This window comes from Plasmodium gallinaceum (assembly GCF_900005855.1).
Source record: "Plasmodium gallinaceum strain 8A genome assembly, contig: PGAL8A_v1_66, whole genome shotgun sequence".
Lineage (NCBI taxonomy): Eukaryota > Apicomplexa > Aconoidasida > Haemosporida > Plasmodiidae > Plasmodium > Plasmodium gallinaceum.
The window spans coordinates 143,368-161,764 of record NW_021628226.1 but is presented as its reverse complement, the minus strand read 5'-3'; the positions used below and the strand labels follow the sequence as shown (position 1 = coordinate 161,764).

The 18,397-nt window shown below is 18.4% G+C and overlaps 5 protein-coding genes across 5 annotated transcripts; 1 reads left to right on the top strand and 4 right to left on the bottom strand.

The window, feature by feature from the left end:
- Positions 1 to 241: 241 nt before the first annotated feature.
- On the bottom strand, positions 242 to 2,947 carry PGAL8A_00174300 (secreted ookinete protein, putative; the record flags this gene model as incomplete). Its single annotated transcript, XM_028670068.1, has 1 exon — positions 242 to 2,947. One exon carries the CDS (start codon positions 2,945 to 2,947, stop codon positions 242 to 244), a length of 2,706 nt encoding a protein of 901 aa, XP_028526857.1.
- A 2,117-nt stretch (positions 2,948 to 5,064) lies between these two features.
- On the bottom strand, positions 5,065 to 8,688 carry PGAL8A_00174200 (alanine--tRNA ligase, putative; the record flags this gene model as incomplete). The annotated part of the gene is made up of 1 exon (XM_028670067.1): positions 5,065 to 8,688. One exon carries the CDS (start codon positions 8,686 to 8,688, stop codon positions 5,065 to 5,067), a length of 3,624 nt encoding a protein of 1,207 aa, XP_028526856.1.
- Positions 8,689 to 9,506: 818 nt separating this feature from the next.
- PGAL8A_00174100 (ribosome biogenesis protein MRT4, putative) lies at positions 9,507 to 10,614 on the top strand (the record flags this gene model as incomplete). The annotated part of the gene is made up of 3 exons (XM_028670065.1): positions 9,507 to 9,709; positions 9,985 to 10,075; positions 10,237 to 10,614. 3 exons carry the CDS (start codon positions 9,507 to 9,509, stop codon positions 10,612 to 10,614), a joined length of 672 nt encoding a protein of 223 aa, XP_028526855.1.
- Positions 10,615 to 11,020: 406 nt separating this feature from the next.
- On the bottom strand, positions 11,021 to 12,213 carry PGAL8A_00174000 (NADH-cytochrome b5 reductase, putative; the record flags this gene model as incomplete). The annotated part of the gene is made up of 2 exons (XM_028670064.1): positions 11,021 to 11,292; positions 11,499 to 12,213. The coding sequence occupies 2 exons, from the start codon at positions 12,211 to 12,213 to the stop codon at positions 11,021 to 11,023; spliced, it is 987 nt and encodes a 328-aa protein (XP_028526854.1).
- A 2,767-nt stretch (positions 12,214 to 14,980) lies between these two features.
- Positions 14,981 to 18,073, bottom strand: PGAL8A_00173900 (conserved Plasmodium protein, unknown function; the record flags this gene model as incomplete). Its single annotated transcript, XM_028670063.1, has 1 exon — positions 14,981 to 18,073. The coding sequence occupies one exon, from the start codon at positions 18,071 to 18,073 to the stop codon at positions 14,981 to 14,983; it is 3,093 nt and encodes a 1,030-aa protein (XP_028526853.1).
- Positions 18,074 to 18,397: the final 324 nt, after the last annotated feature.

Here is an 18,397-nt window from a genome sequence, read left to right as displayed (position 1 = left end):
AAATTAAACTAATAAAACTAAAAAATGAAAAATATTAAAAATAAAAAATAAAGAAAAGTAGTATAAATTAAAAAATTAAATTATGAAAACTTTTAAATCAATGAAAAAATATTAAAAATGATAATACACAAATGGGTTATTTCTTTTTTTAAATGTCATCTTAAAGCAGAGTTTATTAATAAATACCAAACATCATTGATCATAATTCTATAAAAATCTGCTTTAAAATATCATTTTATATTTACTCCTTATCCTTTTCATTTAATTTTTCAAACTCATCAAATTCAGCAATTATTTTTTTGTCCGAAGGAACGGGAGTTTTTAATTCTTCCTTTATTTTATTTTCCATTTTTTTCAGTTTTTTGTATCCTTTATTAATTTTTTTCATTTCCTTTTTTATTTTCTCCTTATTTAAAGAATTTTTGTTTGATTCAGAAGATACACTTAATAAGGAAATTTTTTCGTTTGAGCCTTTTTTCCCTAATGAACTTGTAGAATTTTTTTTTGAATTAGATTTTGTTTTTAACATTTTTTTTTTATTCTTTTGACCTTTACTAAATGTATTTTTCTTTTTATTAACAGCTGCTTTTTTGTTATTTCTTAAAATATTGGAAGAGTTTACTGATTCTTTGTTAACTTTATCAACACTTTTTTTTGCTACTTTTTTAGAGTTATCAACTTTTTTTTTTGTTTCTTTTTTAGCTGCCTTTGCACCTCGTTTTACTTCTTTTTTAACTTTATCGGTACCTTTTTTTGCTTCCTTTTTAACTTTACTAACGACCTTTTTGCTTTTATTAACCCCTTTTTTAACTTTACCAACTATCTTGTTTGCTTTATCTAATAATTTACCAACATTAAATTTTTTATTTATAGTTTTCGAAATAGTATCTGAAGCTTTATCTATTAACTTATTGGCACCTTTTTTTGCTAAACTTTTCAATATACTTTTTTCTCCAATTTCTTCTTCATTGTCATTATCATCATCGTCATCGTCATCGTCATCGTCATTATCATTATCTATATCATTTTCATCATCATCATCGTCATCATTATCATCATCATTATCATCATCATCATCATCGTCATCATCATTATAGTCATCATCATTATAGTCATCATCATCATCGTCATCATCATCATCATCATCGTCATTATCATCATCATCATCATCATCATCATCATCATTATATTCATAATCTATTTCATTGTTTTTTGTTTCCTCTAACAATTCATTGAATACTTGAGCTTTTTTTAAGTTAACTGGATTAGTACGCAAATATGATAAATCTAGAGTATCATTTGTTTTGTTATGTATTAAATTGGCATTAGAATTATATTCACTATTTATCTTATAATAGTCATTAAAATTTGAATTACTCATTGGTGAATCTGAATTTATAGAAATAGCATTTTCATTATTTGAATTTTTTTCTTCTACTTTTTCTCCTTCTTCTTTAATCATTTTTTTCTCTTCTATTTCATCTTCTTCCTCTTCTTCTTTTTCTTCCTCATTATTCTCTTCTTTTTCTACTTCATTATTCTCTTCTTTTTCTACTTCATTATTATCTTCTTTTTCTTCTTCTTCATCCTCTTTTTCTCTTTCTCTTTTAATTTTTATGCTGTCTGTATCCTTTGAAATATCTAGATCTTTATTTAAAATTATTTCGCTTTTTATAACTAATTTAAAAAAAGATTCACACTTCTTTACATTCTCTGTGTCATAACTGTTTTCCTCTTTCGATATTTCACTTAATAAATTATCATGTAGATGATTTTTAATACTCACATTTCTGGAGGAATTTTCTTCTTTATCATATTCATTAACAATTAAAGAATGAAGCACATCATTTTTTTTTAATAAATTATAACAATAAAAAGTTTTCTCAATTGAATTTATAAAAATATTATCATCAGTTTTATCAGGAATACTCTTATTATCATCCTCCTTATTTGTTCTATTTAAAGATGTTATTTTTTTTTTCTCTTTAATAAAAGAATTTTTTAAATTTCTTAACATTTCGTAAAGGTAATATTTTTCTATTTGAGAATTATTCCCCCAAATGTCATCTGTTTTATTATCATATGAATGTAAATTATTTTTTTCCTTTAATAATTTATGTTTAAGGGAAAAAGGTATATTTATTTCATCACTTTTACTGTCTATGTAATTAATAATTTCATCAATAGCATCAATATATTCTGAATTATTAAATTCATTAACATTATTATTTTTTAGTTCAACATTTGATATAATGGAATCATTGTACTCCACTGAGTTATCCATTTGTTTGTATTCTCCATCGAGTATGGATTCAGCATCGCTAATTTCCTCATCTGGTAAAAAGGACATATAATTTGGTGCCTTATCTAGACCTTTAAATAATTCACTTCTACTGTTTTCATTTAGTTTTTCTAAATTTATATTGAATGTATATTTCATATAGCAGTATGTTGTTGATCCATCTCTTGAATTTCTTTGGTATACTTTACGTAGCATATGAATATCATTTTCCATAGATTCTTCAGATGAAATGACTTTCATATTATTTTCTTCATCTTTATTGTCTTCATCATTTATATCACTATGTGCTTCTTCATTATCTGTTTCACTGTTGGCTTCATTAAATGTTTCGTTCAACTTTTCTAATCTCACTACTTTTTTTTTTTGTAATGGATTTAAACTTTTTATTTTGTCTATTTCTTTTACAACAAAGGCTCTTTCTAAAACATTTTCTTTTATTCTTTCAAAAACTTTTATATTAATTTTTCTTCCATTTTGGACTATATTTTTTTCTTTCCTTAAGTGGTCAAACGATAATAACAAATCTTTATCAACTAACTCTATTTTTAAGTTAATTTTTTTGTCATGAAAATGTTCACAATTCAAAATAGGAAGGAAAAAAAACAAAAAGCAAAAAAATGAAAAAAGTATTTTTAAATTTCCCATTGCAACTTTTTATCTTTGAATAATTAAAAAAATGAAATGAAAAAAAAAATAAAATATGTATTATAAAAAACAACCTAGAACAAGTTAAAGAAGAACATAATTTTAATAAATAAAAAAAGTGGTAAAAAATGTGTTACAACTTGTTCATCACTATGGTGTATAGTTGAATGTTTATACCCTTATTGTAGTATTAAAGAAAATTATTTTTTTTTGAAAATAAATCTTTAAAGTTATTTTTTTAACATTTTTTTTTTTTCAGAATAGATATTTAAAATTTTAAAGTGTACATAAAAATAACATTGAAAATTTTTTTTTCTGAATAATTAAAAAATGTATGGACAAGTTTTTCTCAAAGCTAAAATTAGACAAGTGAATTTGTAGCTAGATATTTATTTATATGACATGTTAATACAAATTTGTTTTCTTATTGTTCTATTGGTTAATATATTAGAAAAAAGTAGCCATAATTTTTTATATTTTCTATAAAAAAAATATATGAATGATACAGAATATTATTTTTTTTAAAAAATATCATCTAAATTCGACACTTAGCTTGCAAGCATGGTATTATATATTCAAACAAAAAATGTAGTAGCTAATAGTTATCAAAGTACTATATTGAACTATGAACTATTTATATGTAAAAATTTTGGCATAAATAATAAAGTTTATTCCTACTTAAATAAATATATTAAAATATTCTCTTTTTATTATATAAAGATTTAGTGTAATTTATAAAGTTATATCTTTATTAAAAACCTTGGATTACAGTTAATGAAAAAAAAAAATATATTTTTTAAGAATAAATTATAGAGTATTATGTTTTTGTTTAATTAAATGAATAGTCAATAAAAAAATAAATTGTTTTACTTAACTATTCAACCATATGTTTTAATGTTTTTAAAAAAAATATTTATATAAATAAAAAATTTAATTTTTTATGTTGTTATTCTAGACAAATATGAAAAAAAAAAAAAAAAAAAAAAAATAGATATATTAATAAAAATAAATAAAATGGAAATATATATTGTGTATTTTTTATATAAATAAAAATAAAATATTTACATATGTAATTTTTTTAAATATACCAATTTAAATATTTTCAATAGTTGTATTATTTTAAATATTTTGCTCCTATATTATGCTCATGGAAAGAAACTATAAGGATATCAAAAAATAAAAGATGTTCTTAAAGCTATGAATTATATTCTTTTATTTTTTTCTTTATAGTATTTTATTCATTTTTTTATCATAAAGTAATAGACAAAATATATTATTTAAGCATTTTGTTGTTTTATAATATCTTTGGGCAACAATACTTATTCTCCTATTTTTTCATTATTTTTGTAGTAAAATTTTATGAAAAACAGGATTTTCCATTTATAAACTACTGTTAAATGCTATTTTTAGAAAAATAACATGTTGGTTTAAATAACACCTGTTAATTTTCCTTACATTTTTAAAATTTTTGAAAAAGAAATGTTTCCTTATATGAAGAAAAAAATAGTAATATTTGTGATTTTTCTTTTTAATATTTTTTTGTTATATAATTGAGGGAAAAAAATAAATAGTGGCATTTTTTAGTTACTTCTAAAAGCATTATTATATTTAAATTAAATGTTAAAATATGTTTCTATATTTGTTATTACTAAAGTATTTTTAAATAGGTTAAAACTTTAATTAAATGGAAAATATAAAACATTTAAATTTTACAATAATCAAAAATATATAAAATCTGTATAAAATATTGACAACATATTTATATTATTAAAAAAAAAATAATTTCGTTTGTATATCATAATCTTTTATTACAAAGCTTCAATAAATACTTTCATGTATGTTTTTTCTGTTTGTTTGTTGATCAAAACATAATATGAAAAAATAGAAATAAATTAAAATTCATAAAAAGTAAAATGATAACAAAATAAATAAATTATATATTAATAGTAAAAATAAAATATAATAACTATAATATAAATAATTTGGAAAAAAAAAAAAAATAAAATAATAATAAATATATTATAAAAAAAAAGTATACTTCGATATAAAAACTTAATAATTTTATATAAATATGTCATAATATAATATATAATGGTAATTTATGTATTAATCAAAAATTAGTAATACTGCTTAAAAGTTTCCTCTACAAATTTTTTTAGATCAAACCCTTTATCTTTTCCTGTTGACCCAAAAGCCTTTTTTTTATTTCCTCCTGAATGCCCCCCTACTAATTTCATTATTTCATTCATAAATATATCTGCTTGTATATTTTTATTTTTTAAAGAATCTCTTATTTCAAAAACACAATATGTATTGTTTTCATCACAAATAATAAAAAAATAACTTAAATCTTTATTGTTTTTAGTGTACGATTGAACAATCTTCTCCAAAACTTTTTGATTTCCCTTTATATTATTAAAAAAATTAACATCTAACAAATTGTTATGTTTGTTTTCTAATGAATATAATTTCCCAATACTCATAGCTTTGTTGTATAATTCTTTTTGCATATTTTTTGCTTTTTCAATAATACTTTTTTCTATTTTTTCAAGATCTTGTAATATGTAATTTTTTTTAATATATGGCAAAAATTTATCTTCTTTTAAAATTCTTTTATAATTTTGTAAATCTGTTAATTTATCATTTGGTTCCTCAAAAATATTTTTATATTTAATATATAAATTATTAAATTTATTTTCCACTTCTTCAGCTTTTTTATTAGTTACTGCTGTAATCCTATATATACCTTTTCCTATGCTTTCTTCTGATGTAATAATAAATTTTTTTATATACTTAGTATTTGCAATATGCGTTCCTCCACATAATTCTATAGAACATAAATAGGTATAATTTACATCTAAATTATTTAAAATTTTATTTACATCTTTATCTATAAAAACAACATTTACTTTATCTGCATAATCTTCTTCAAATATAGCTCTAATACCTTTTATTTTTCTGCTTTCAGTTAAATCCATATTTTTAACAGAAACATTTAATTCTTCTTTTATTAAATTATTTATTTCTTCTTCTATTTTACTTATTAATTCAATATTTATATTTCCAAAAAAGGAAAAATCAAATCTTAGTTTTTCTTCATCTACTAAAGAGCCCTTCTGTTCACAACTAAAAATGGAACAAGAGTCATCGTCTTTACTGATACTACATCCTTCATCGTTAGTAATTCCATTTTTTTGATTACTGCATTTTATATTTTCTTCTTTTGTAAAGATGTTTTCTTCTTTATCTTTAAAATTTTCATTTTGCATATTTTCACTGTTTTTTATAGTTATGTGATCATTTAAAACTTTTCTTATAGTAAAATTTAGTAAGTGAGTAGCTGTGTGATTACAAGCTATAAGTTTTCTTCTTTGAAAATCTACTACTGTTTCCACTTCATCCTTTGCATGAATGCTTCCTTCTAGTAATATACCAATATGTAGTATATAGTCATTAATTTTTTGAACATTTAAAACCTGGAACTTCATCTTACAATTTTGAATAAATCCAATATCGTATATTTGTCCTCCATTTTCGTAGTAGAAATTTGTTTCTTTTAAAATTAAAGCATATTTTTTATCATTACTTGTAAAAGATATATTATCTAAAAAATTTGCTCCATCATATATAATTTGAACGGAAGATTTTAATTTAAAATCATTTTCTATTTCATTATTATTCCATTTATATTTATGATCGTCAATGGTAGCAGATATGTTATATTTTTTTTTCAATTCATGTGATTTTTCCACAGGTATATCAAAAAATTTAGTTATTTTAAAATTATTAGTATCTGAAACTAACTGATGCTTTTTAAATAAATTATTAAATTCTTCTATATTTAGTTTAAAATTCTTTTCTTCGCACATTATTTCTATTAAATCTACTGGAAACCCGTAAGATGTATACAAATCAAAAGCATCTTTTCCACTAAATGAGTTGTTACTACTTTTTTTAATAATCTTATGGAATTGATCTACTCCTTTTTCTAAAGTTTTATTGAATAGTATTTCTTCCTGTTTGATAGCATTTTTTATATAATTTACTTTTTTTTCATTTTTCAAGTCCTTAAAAGAGTTCCCTAATGTTTGACAAACAGAGTCTACTAATTTATAAAACCATAAAACATTACTTTTAATATTAAAAACTTGCTTTCCAAATCTTATAGCTCTTCTTATGATCCTTCGGATAACATAGTTTCTTCCTTCGTTACTTGGAAGACATCCATCACATATGGCAATAGTGACACATCTAATATGATCACTTATAACTCTATAAGCAGTATCAATTTTATCAACATCTTCTTCATTTATTTTTCCTTCATAATCTGGAAGATAATTAAATATTTCTTTTATTTGTTTAAAAATTGGTTGAAATAGATCCGTATCATAATTACTATTAACATTTTGTAAAATAGAGGTGATTCTTTCTAATCCCATTCCTGTATCAATACAAGGGAAAGGTAATTTATTCATATTTTTATTTTCATCTTTATTATATTGCATAAAAACTATATTCCATATTTCTAAAACACTTGGGTCATCTTTATTAACTAAATTTGATGCATCTCTATTCCCAATCCTATCATAATGAATTTCAGAACATGGACCACATGGTCCCGTTTCTGCCATTTCCCAAAAATTTTCTTTAATTCCAAATGGTAAAATACGACTTTCATCTAAATATTTTGTCCATATTTTTTTTGTTTCTTTATCTTCTGGACATGCAGGTAAATTTGGATCTCCTCCATAATATGTTACATATAATCTATCTGGATTTATTTTATAAATATTAGTTAATAAATCCCAAGCATATTCAATACTTTCTTCTTTAAAATAATCCCCAAAACTCCAGTTACCTAACATTTCAAAAAATGTATGATGATATACATCTTTACCTACATCATCTAAATCATTATGTTTTCCACCTGCTCTTATGCATTTCTGTGTATCAACTGCTCGTTTAAGTTTTCCTAAATCACTATTTTTATCTACATTCCCTAAAAATATCTTTTTAAATTGATTCATGCCTGCATTAGTGAACAATAAAGTGTTGTCATTGTAAGGCACTACTGAAGAACTTTCTACTATAGTATGATTTTTTTCATTAAAATATTTTATAAAATTATTTCTAACTTCTTCTGAAGACATATATCTAGGATTCCCATTTTTCGTATTTTCTTCGTTACATCTTCTATTCATATTATTCAAAGAATAATTGTTTCCTTCATTTTCTTCATCATACCTTTTATCAAAGTTATTCATGCTACAAATATTTTTCATCATATATGATTTTGCTCCCAACTTACTTTCTATTAATCTATATGTTTTAAAACTGTTTTTAACATATAGAGAATTTATGTAATTCAAATTTTTTATATATAAATGTTTTTTAATCTTTGTGAAATCAGTAATTCGTACTTTTTTGTTAATACCTTTAAAAATCATAAAGAATTTTTTTTCTTTTTTATCTAAAGGAAACAGGTTATTTACATTCAATAAGACATTTATATCAAATAAATTATTTTTTTTTGATATAAAAGGAAAACTATATGTCTTTTCTACTTTTTGTTTTATTAAATTTTTTTTTTTTCTACTTTTTAAAAAAAATATTCTATTTTTATATTTTTCTGATAAATTGTTTACTTCATTAAGAGTTTTTATATTTCTGCAAATTCCTAAGATGAGTTTTTCTTTATTAGATACAAATAAGTATAATAAATAAAAAAATAAAAAAGTCATATATTTATCTAACAAAAATTATATATAAGATAAATCATTGTATATAATTATATATATGAAAATCACTGCCAATTCAAGTAATATAAAAAAATATATCTATAAGAAATTGCAATTAATGAAAAAATATATTTCTATAATAAACAAAAAGTAAAAAGTTTGCCAATATATTCAAAGTAATTTAATATTGGTGGGTCATTATATTCTTAAAAATAATACTTATAAATTTATAATATTCCCTTAATTACAAAAAAAAAAAAAAAAATAAAATAAAATAAAATAAAATGTAATGAATTATTTAAAACAATGAAATTAGTCTTTGAAATTTATATAATTCGTAAAACTCTGTTTTTGCTAATAGTATTATAATTTGCTTTTTTTAATTAATTTAATTTTATATAATAATAATAATATCAACAAATGTTTTTTAAATAAATATTATCATGTAAAAATGTAAAAATGTAAAAACGTTCATTACTTAAATTTATAACATAGATAAATTCTTTTTTTTTTTAAACTGTTATATGAGTATAAAAAAACTTCAGAGTATTTTTATAAAGAAATACAAATAAAAAAAAAAAAAAAAAAAAAAAAAAAAAAAAAAAAAAAAAAAATAATGATATTATAAAAGAAAATTATATAATAAAAATATATTATATTGCAATAATTTAAATTATAAATATTTTGTATTTAATGTAATAGTTAAGTAAAAAAAGTATAAAACATTTTATTTTTATGTAGATAAAAAATTAGTTATTTTTTCCTCCTCTTTTTTTATTAATTTTATTATCACTGGATTATAATTTGAACATATAAAAAAGATGCCTAAATCAAAGAGAAATGTAACAATATCGTTGACAAAAGTAAAGAAGAAATTGAATAAAAAGGAGAAGAAAGATTTAAAACTTACAGAATTAAAAAAGTTTATTGAAATTCCAAACATTTATATATATGTTTTAGATATAAGAACATATTCAAACAATAACTTGAAAAAAGTTATAGAACATTTTAAACCTAATGGAAAGTAAGAAAAAATAAAAAATGATCCTGTTTTATGTATATTTTAATGTTTTTTAATAGAAAGAAAAGAATTTTTACAAAAAAAAAAAAAAAAAAAAATATTTTATTTTTAAATTAAAAATTTGTGCATATATATATAAAAAAAAATAAAAGACTTTTAAATTAGTTCATAAATTATATTTTAGTATATACTAATATATATATATATATATATTTATATATATAAATCTACTAAAATTATATTACAAAAAAATTTTATTTTTTTATTTTAAATAATAGATTTTTCTTTGGAAAAAATAAATTAATGAGATTAGCTCTGGGAACCAATCAAGAAAATGAAGTAAAACCAAACATATATAAAATATCTGAGGTATGTCAATTTTTTAATTCACTATTTTATAACAATTTTTATTTCTTAATTTTTTTTTTTTTTTTGTCCTATATATATATATATATATGTACGTGTTACATAAATTATTTTGTATTTTTTACCTTAAATGAATATTTCTTTTTTTTTTTTTTTTTTTGCAGTTATTAGTAGGAAATAAGATGCTTTTAATAACTAAAGATACACCTTTAAAAGTTATAAAATTTTTTAATGAATTTCAACCAGAAGAATATATAACGCATGGGAATATATCTCCACAGAACGTTACATTAAAACAAGGAGAAGTATTAAATGTTCCTGTGTCTATGCAGAAAGATTTACAAAAAAGAAAATTAAATTTTGATATAATTGATCAGAAAATTATTTTAAGAGAAAATAAGGTATTAGCAGAAAAGGATAAAATTATAAATATAGAAAATGCTAAAATATTAAGAATGTTAAATATGAAAATAGCAAAGTTTGATATTTCTGTGTTAGGGTATTGGCACCCAAACAATTTTGTTTCGTTAATGCAAGAATAAGTATTAACAAAAATAAACTTATTTGTTTAAAATTTTTTTTTTTTTTAAACTGTTCTTTTTGTTTTATTAAGGATATTTCTCTATTCATAATTTATTTTCTTAATTTTTTTTTTTTTATATATATATGAAATTATTAAATTTAAAAATAATTAATTTATAATATTTTAAAAAATTTTTAATTTTAGTTTCATATCTTTAAATGGTATTTATTATTTTGTTTGAAAACAATTTAAATATAATTATTAATTAAGAAAAAATTTTAAGGCATTTTCATTTTAAAAAATTATTAAAAAAAAAAAAAAATGAAAATATATAAAATACAAAAAAATATTTTATTTTTATGATTAACAAATATAAGTAATTTATAATTTTTTAATTCTTTTATTTAATTTTTTTTTTTTTTATTTTAAAGAGTTATAATATTTTCTAATTGATTTAGATCTTTTAGCATTTTTTGAAGAAAAGTAGTCATAGGTGGAGGACCACATAATAGAATTAGTGTGTCTTCATTTTCAATTTTTATATCTAACTTCTGATACTTTAAAACATATTTTTTTAATAATTCTTCATTTATAAATCCAATGTGTTCAAATGTATTTTTTTTTGTTTCATCTAAGCATTTGTCTATACTATAAACTATTTTAATGTTTTCATATTTTCTTTCATATTCATCAAAGACTGTAAGAGAAAAAATAAGAAATATATATATATATATATATATATTTATATATTTATATATATTTATATATGTTTATATATATTTATATATTTATATATATTTATATATTTACATATTTGTTTTTAAAATTAAGTATATTCATTTTAATAATTATTAATCAAAATAAAATATATGTCTATAAAAAAAAAAAAAAAAAAAAGCTTACTTGACTTTAGTAAAATTTCTTCTTCATTTCTATTTGCATAAATAAATGTCATATAAATTATATTGCTATGTTCTTTATTTTCTGTTAAAAGTAGATGATTAATTAATCGAAAAAAAGGTGTCATACCGGTACCACCAGCAATCATAATTATATGTTTTTTATTTTTTATAGTTTTTGATAAATGTACAAATTCATTATTTCCTTTATATTCTAATAAACCAAAAGGACCTGTTATTTCTAATTTGTCATTATATTTTAAATTGTTTAATTGCATACTCATTTTTCCACCATCTACATAATTATCATCTGGATAATATATTCGAATAACAAAATGAACATGCTTATTTTTTTTATCTATATATATAGGTGTATAACTTCTAAATATTTGCTTCAAATCTTTTTCTTTATCATCATTATTATTCCATTTCCCTTTTATTTTACCTTCTTTATTTAACCCACTAAATTTTATATGTTTACATATACCTAAACCTAAATATTCATATTCATTAGGATAAGAAAAAATAAAAATTTTTACTGTTTTTGTTAATTTTATAATCTTATGTAATTTTAAAATTTGTTTTTTTTTATTTAAAAACACATTTGTTTTTTCATTTTTATCATCTAATTCTTCATAAGCATGTTTTTCTGAATATATGTGAAATAAGTTTTTTGCACAATCCTTCTTTCTAAAAAAACTTAAAAATGCTATCGACATAGATATAATTATCAGACTAATAAAATTTGCAATTAATAAATTAATGTTTCCCATTAATACAAATTCTATATATATATATATTTTTTTTTTTTTTCTGAATAATCTTTCAAATATATAAAATAATTAGTGATTAATTTATATATCATAAACTTTTTTTTTTTTAATTAAAATAATATTTTTTTTTGTTGTAAATATTTGCTTAGTAGTATTATATATTTTCCTGTTTTTCATAACATGCCATTATTTGCCTTTTTAATTTTAAGTACATATGTATTTTATTTTACTTCATTTTTAATAAAAGAAAATATACATTCTATAAAAATATTATTTATAAAAAAAAAAAAAAAAAAAAAAAAAAAAATTAATATACTGATTATTTAGTTACAGAACTTTTTTTTTTTTTTTGTTAAATGATTCAAATTCTTGTTTTTAATTGTTGAACGATTATTACCTTATATATTTTATTTTTTTAAAACTATAATATAATATTTTTTTAAAAGTTTAATTTGTTTTTGAAATATGTAAAAGAAAAACAATTAAATTTTTTCTGTAAATTATTGATTTTTTTTTTTTTTTTTTTTTATAAAATAAATACATTTATTAATGATCTTCAATATAATACTGACAAAATTATATACACATTTTTTAACAAAATATAAAAAAGGAAAGGTTTGTCGTATAAAAATATTTATCTAATAAATCTTCTCTTTTTAAAAATATGTTAATATTCCAAAAAAAGTTAAAACAGAAAAAATTTAATGAAATATAGAAAAAAAAAAAAAAAAAAAAATATTGACAACATATAGAATAAAATATATAAAAAGAGTAAATACATGTATAATATTTTCTTTATGTCTATTATTAAAAATAAATTGAATATACTTTTACAAAAGTTAAAATGTTCAATTTTTTATCAGAAGAATTAGACAATTAAAAAGTAGAAAAAACACTTTAATCTAGTGAAATTAAAATAATATTTTTGTAACAAAAAAATTTACCCTATAAATTATACATTTAAATTAAACAAAATTGTTTATTTTTATCACACAACATACATATCTAAAAATTAAAATAAAAAAAAATTGTGTAATTATATCAAGTATTACCTAAAAAATATATTTTTTTTTTTTTTAAAATTATAATTTTTTAAAAATAAAAATTTAATTTTGTTAATATTTTGTTAATTATTGTTTTTAATAAAAAATGTTAAAGAAATTAATTATTTACTAATTTTTCCTAATGTTTTCATTATATTCGCATGAAAATACTATAATTCATAAATTAAAATTGTTGATACTTTTTTATTTCCAACCATGTGTTCTATTCATATTTATGCATATTAACTATTAAATAATATTAGCTCACATTATTATATTATATATAGAGTATAATTTTTTAGATTAACTCATATTATTTTAATATATATATATATATATATATATATATATATATATATATATATACTTTTTTTTTTTAATTATTTATTAATATTTTCCTCTTAAATCTATATTTTTTAAAACATAACTATAACATTCTTATATTTTTTATATAGTGATATTTTTCATTTTATTTTTATTTACTTTTTCAATCGTAATACATTTATCTCTTTTCTTTAATATCCTATTAATGTAAAATTTATGAATTAAAAATTAAAGAAAGATAACAACTTAATTCATGCATATCATAATATTTTATATAAAAAATTTATGTTTTAATTTCTTTCAAGTATTAAAAACTTATAATTTTTTATGATACATTTAACTATATTAAAAATACTTTGTGGGTTTAAATAATATATATATTACTTTTAATATTCATAAAAAAAAAAAGAAATTTTTTATTATTTTGTTGAATTCCTTTTTTAAATATTATACTACTACTCTTAATTCATTATAATGGAGGATACAAAAATAAGAATTAATTTAAAATAAATAAATTAAAAAAAGGAAAATTCATTTTTCAAAAAAAGAATCTTTTAGATTATACAACTTAATCTTTATGATAATGTTGCATTATTTTTTAAAGAACAAGTATTTTAAAGAATAGAAAAAGAATAATATTTTTCATTTTTCAATTTTTTTAAAATTTGTTACCTATAAAAAAAAATTGAACAAACAAATTACAAAACATGAATCAAATATAAAAATTTTTAAACATTTTTTTTATTTTGAGCTTGAATATTTTTTTTATATTTAATATAAAAATTAAAAAAATAAACTTCAGATAAAAAAAGTGAAGAGTATGTTGATATAAATATATATTAATGCTATCTATTTTGTAGACCTTTATAAATAATTTCATAAAAGTAAAAATGTCATACTTTTTTTCTTAAAAAAGGGAACATTATATATAATTTAATATTTTATTATAGTATGTTGAAATTTTATTAAGGTTTAATACAATCAAAAATAATATCTATAATACCATAATATTAATATTTAAAATTAAATTTTAAGTTTTAAAAATGTTAATTATTAGTAACACCAATTCATAAACATCAATAAAATTAAAGAATAATTTATTCATAATTTAATAAATATAAATAGAAATAACATAATTTAATTAAATGTTAATAAATTTAAAACAAATATTTAATTATATATAAATAAAAATATATATGCAAAATGTAAATATTTTTAGAAAAAATTAAAAGACTTATTATGGATTTTAAAATGAAAAAAAAAAAAAAAAAATAAAATAAAAACGTATATATCTTTTTTTAATATATTTATTCTATATATAAAAAAAAAAAAAAAAAGTTTATGTTCTACATTTTTTTTTTTTTTAATACTTCTTCTATTTTTTCCTTTTCTTTTTTTCTTTTTCTTTTTTTTTTTTTAGAATTTTGAATAAAATCAGAAATTACATTCATAAATTCTTTGTCTTCATCTATATTTTTCATCCTTTTATTATCGTTATTTTTATTTTTTAATGTAACGCAACTATTATTTAAATAATCATTATCATTATCATTATCTTTATCTTTAATATTTATTATCTGCTCTTTATATATGTCATCTTTACTATTATCTTTGCTTTCATTAACCTTTTCTTTTTTTTTTTTTTTTTTCTTTTCCTTATCCTTTTTCTTTTTTTTGTCTAGAAGTTTAGGATAATTTGAATCTCCCATTATTTCTGCGTTAACATTATTTTCAACACTTTTTTCTGAATTAAAATAATCAAAATTATTTTCTTTCTTAGACTTTTTTACTTTTAAATTATTTATTAATTTTGATTCTGAGTTACTATTTTCATCTATATATTCAGTATTCATATCGATGCTTTCATTATTATTCTCTTTATTTTCTTTTTTCTCAATCTGATTATTTTCTATTCCTTTCTTTTCTTTTGAGATTAATATATCTTCAAATAATTTTTTTGCTTTCAGATATTTTTTGTTATTTGTGTTAATAGTTTTAGTTTTTTTATATTCTTTCAGCTTCATAAAATTTTTTATATAATTGTTATATATGTTTAAGTCATTTTCTATTAATTCATCTAATATCCTCTTTTTAATATCATTAGTTCCTAATTTAAAAAATGTAACTATTGTATGAGCTCCAATGTAATGACTTGCAATATTCTTATATTCATCTTTAAATAACAAAATAAAGGTTCTTAGATATTTTTCATTTATCAAATTAAAAGTTTGTGCTATTTTTTCACAAAGTATTGATAAATTTTTATCACATGAAAAGTATAATAAAATATTACCTCGTAGTTCTGCATTTTTTCTCAAAAATGGTTTTATTTTTTTCTGATTATGTATATTATGCTTATCATTGAAATTATTATTATTTATGTTATAATTATTTTGATTATTATTATTTTGACTATTATTATTTAATTTCTCATAATTCATATTAACTTCTTTACTAGATTTAGTATTTTCAAAATTATCTATATTATTATCAGGTTCATTTTTATGAAGAAATGTTTCACAAAATTTATTATAATTATCAATATCAGTTTCATTAGGTTTATTTTCACTAACATTCTTTAAAAAATTACAAAAATGTTTAAAGGAATTTATTAATGGTATATATGATTCTTTAGGAAAAGAAAGAATATAAGATAATATATAATATCCATTTATATCAATTTTAATATAATTATAAAAATTGTAGTTATTTAAATTCAAATATTTATCACTATTATTGAAACTTGAATCATTTTTAAGAATATCACAATCATTATCCTTTACATGATTTTCATTAAATGTTTCATTCTCTTTTTTATTAAAAACATCAATAATTAGCGGATTCAACTCATTATAATTACACATACATAAGATAGATATCCACATAAATTTGTTATTATTATTAAAATCTAAATTGAGATTTTTAATTAATGAATTAAATAAAAACTTACAATTAGTTTTATAACATTGAGATAAATCAAATAAACATTTTAAAATGTTATATTTTTTATTTTTTATAATTTTCTCTATGTCAATATTTTTCATTAGTAACTCAAACATTTCTTCTGTAATATATTCAAAGTTCAAATAATTATGTAAAACTATATTTGAATAAATATTGTCACATATTAAATTATTTATATTTTTAATAATATAAACATTAAAAACATAAAAGATGTGTTCATTATTTATTTTTAAAAGTTTTTCAATCATGATACTTGCGTTATCTAACTTGATTAAGATATCTAATAACTGCTTTAATGGAGATTCATCGTAGCATTTAATATTTTCATCTGTCTTATCAATGTAATATTTCTTTGTTTTTTCTATAAGAAAAAATTCACAAATTAATTTATCACATTCAATATTTTTATCTTTCAATATTTCAAATAAGGTTGCTAATGTTGGAACTGAATAAGTATTATACAATAAGGGGCATATAAAATATTGATTACTACTTTCTATTATATATTTTTCACCGTTTTGTTCTTTTTCTTTTTGATTATCATAATAAATATATTGATATAAAAGATTCTTATAAATAAGAGATTCTTTAGGGTTTACAATTTCTTCAGTTATTTTTTCAATTATTTTATAAATATAATCATAAAAGATAGAATTATCATAACTTTTGTCAATATATTTCAGTTCATTTTTTGAGTTACTTTTTCTTGCTTTAGATTTTCTAAAAGTTATATTAGATATATTAATATTTAGATATCCTCCTAGTGAATATAAAAATGATCTTAAAACATGTGTTCCACATTTATCAAATATTAAAGAAAAAAGATTTTCACCTATAATGTTACAAATTTCAATAAAATAAGATGAAATATTATTATAGTTACCATTCTTTTTATTAATTTCTTCTATATATATATCTTCATATTTATTAAAAAAAGAAAATACACATATAATAGTTTGTAAAAAATGAGAAGCATAATCCGATAAAGCTAAATTTATAAAATTATTTAGAATAATTTTAAAAAAATGATTGTAAACTTCTAAACATTGAATACTTATATCCTTGTTTTTCACATTTTTTTCATTATATTTCAACAAAAAAAAACAATAAAAAATTATTTTTTCCATTATTTTTGAACATTTTCTTTGATTTATTAATTCAATTTCATTTCCCTTTATTTCATCTAATATTTTAATTAAAATACATATATCATCCTCTAAATCAAAAGAAAATTCTAAATTTATTCTGTTAAATAGCTTATTGCCTTTTTTTAAATTTTCTTCTCTTAATTCAAAGGCAAAATATTTTTCATACTTTTCATTTAATATATATGAAATATTAATTAAATATTCACTAATTTCATCTACATTATTATATTTATTCTTGTACTTTTTATCAACAATGTTGTTATTTAACTTTCTATTATTAAAATATCTGAACTTTTGACTATTTGTTCTTACTTTAAATCCATTCATTTTATATTTTTAATTTTTTTTTTTAATAAAAATGTAAAACAAAATTAAATATATAATATTGAAATTTTTAAAATTTTATTCATTTTCAAAAAAAAATAAATTAAAAGAAAAATTGTAAACTATTTAAAAAAAAATATATTTTAATAAATTTTTATTCTTCTCAAATATTTTTCAAGATGTAATTTTTAATTTTTATTTTGTTCTGTTTTTTTTTTTTTTTTTTTTTTTTTTAAATTTATTTTGTTTAATATTCTATTTATTTAAATATATATATCTAAATTTTTAATTCATATATGAGTAAAATTTATAAAATATAAATAAACC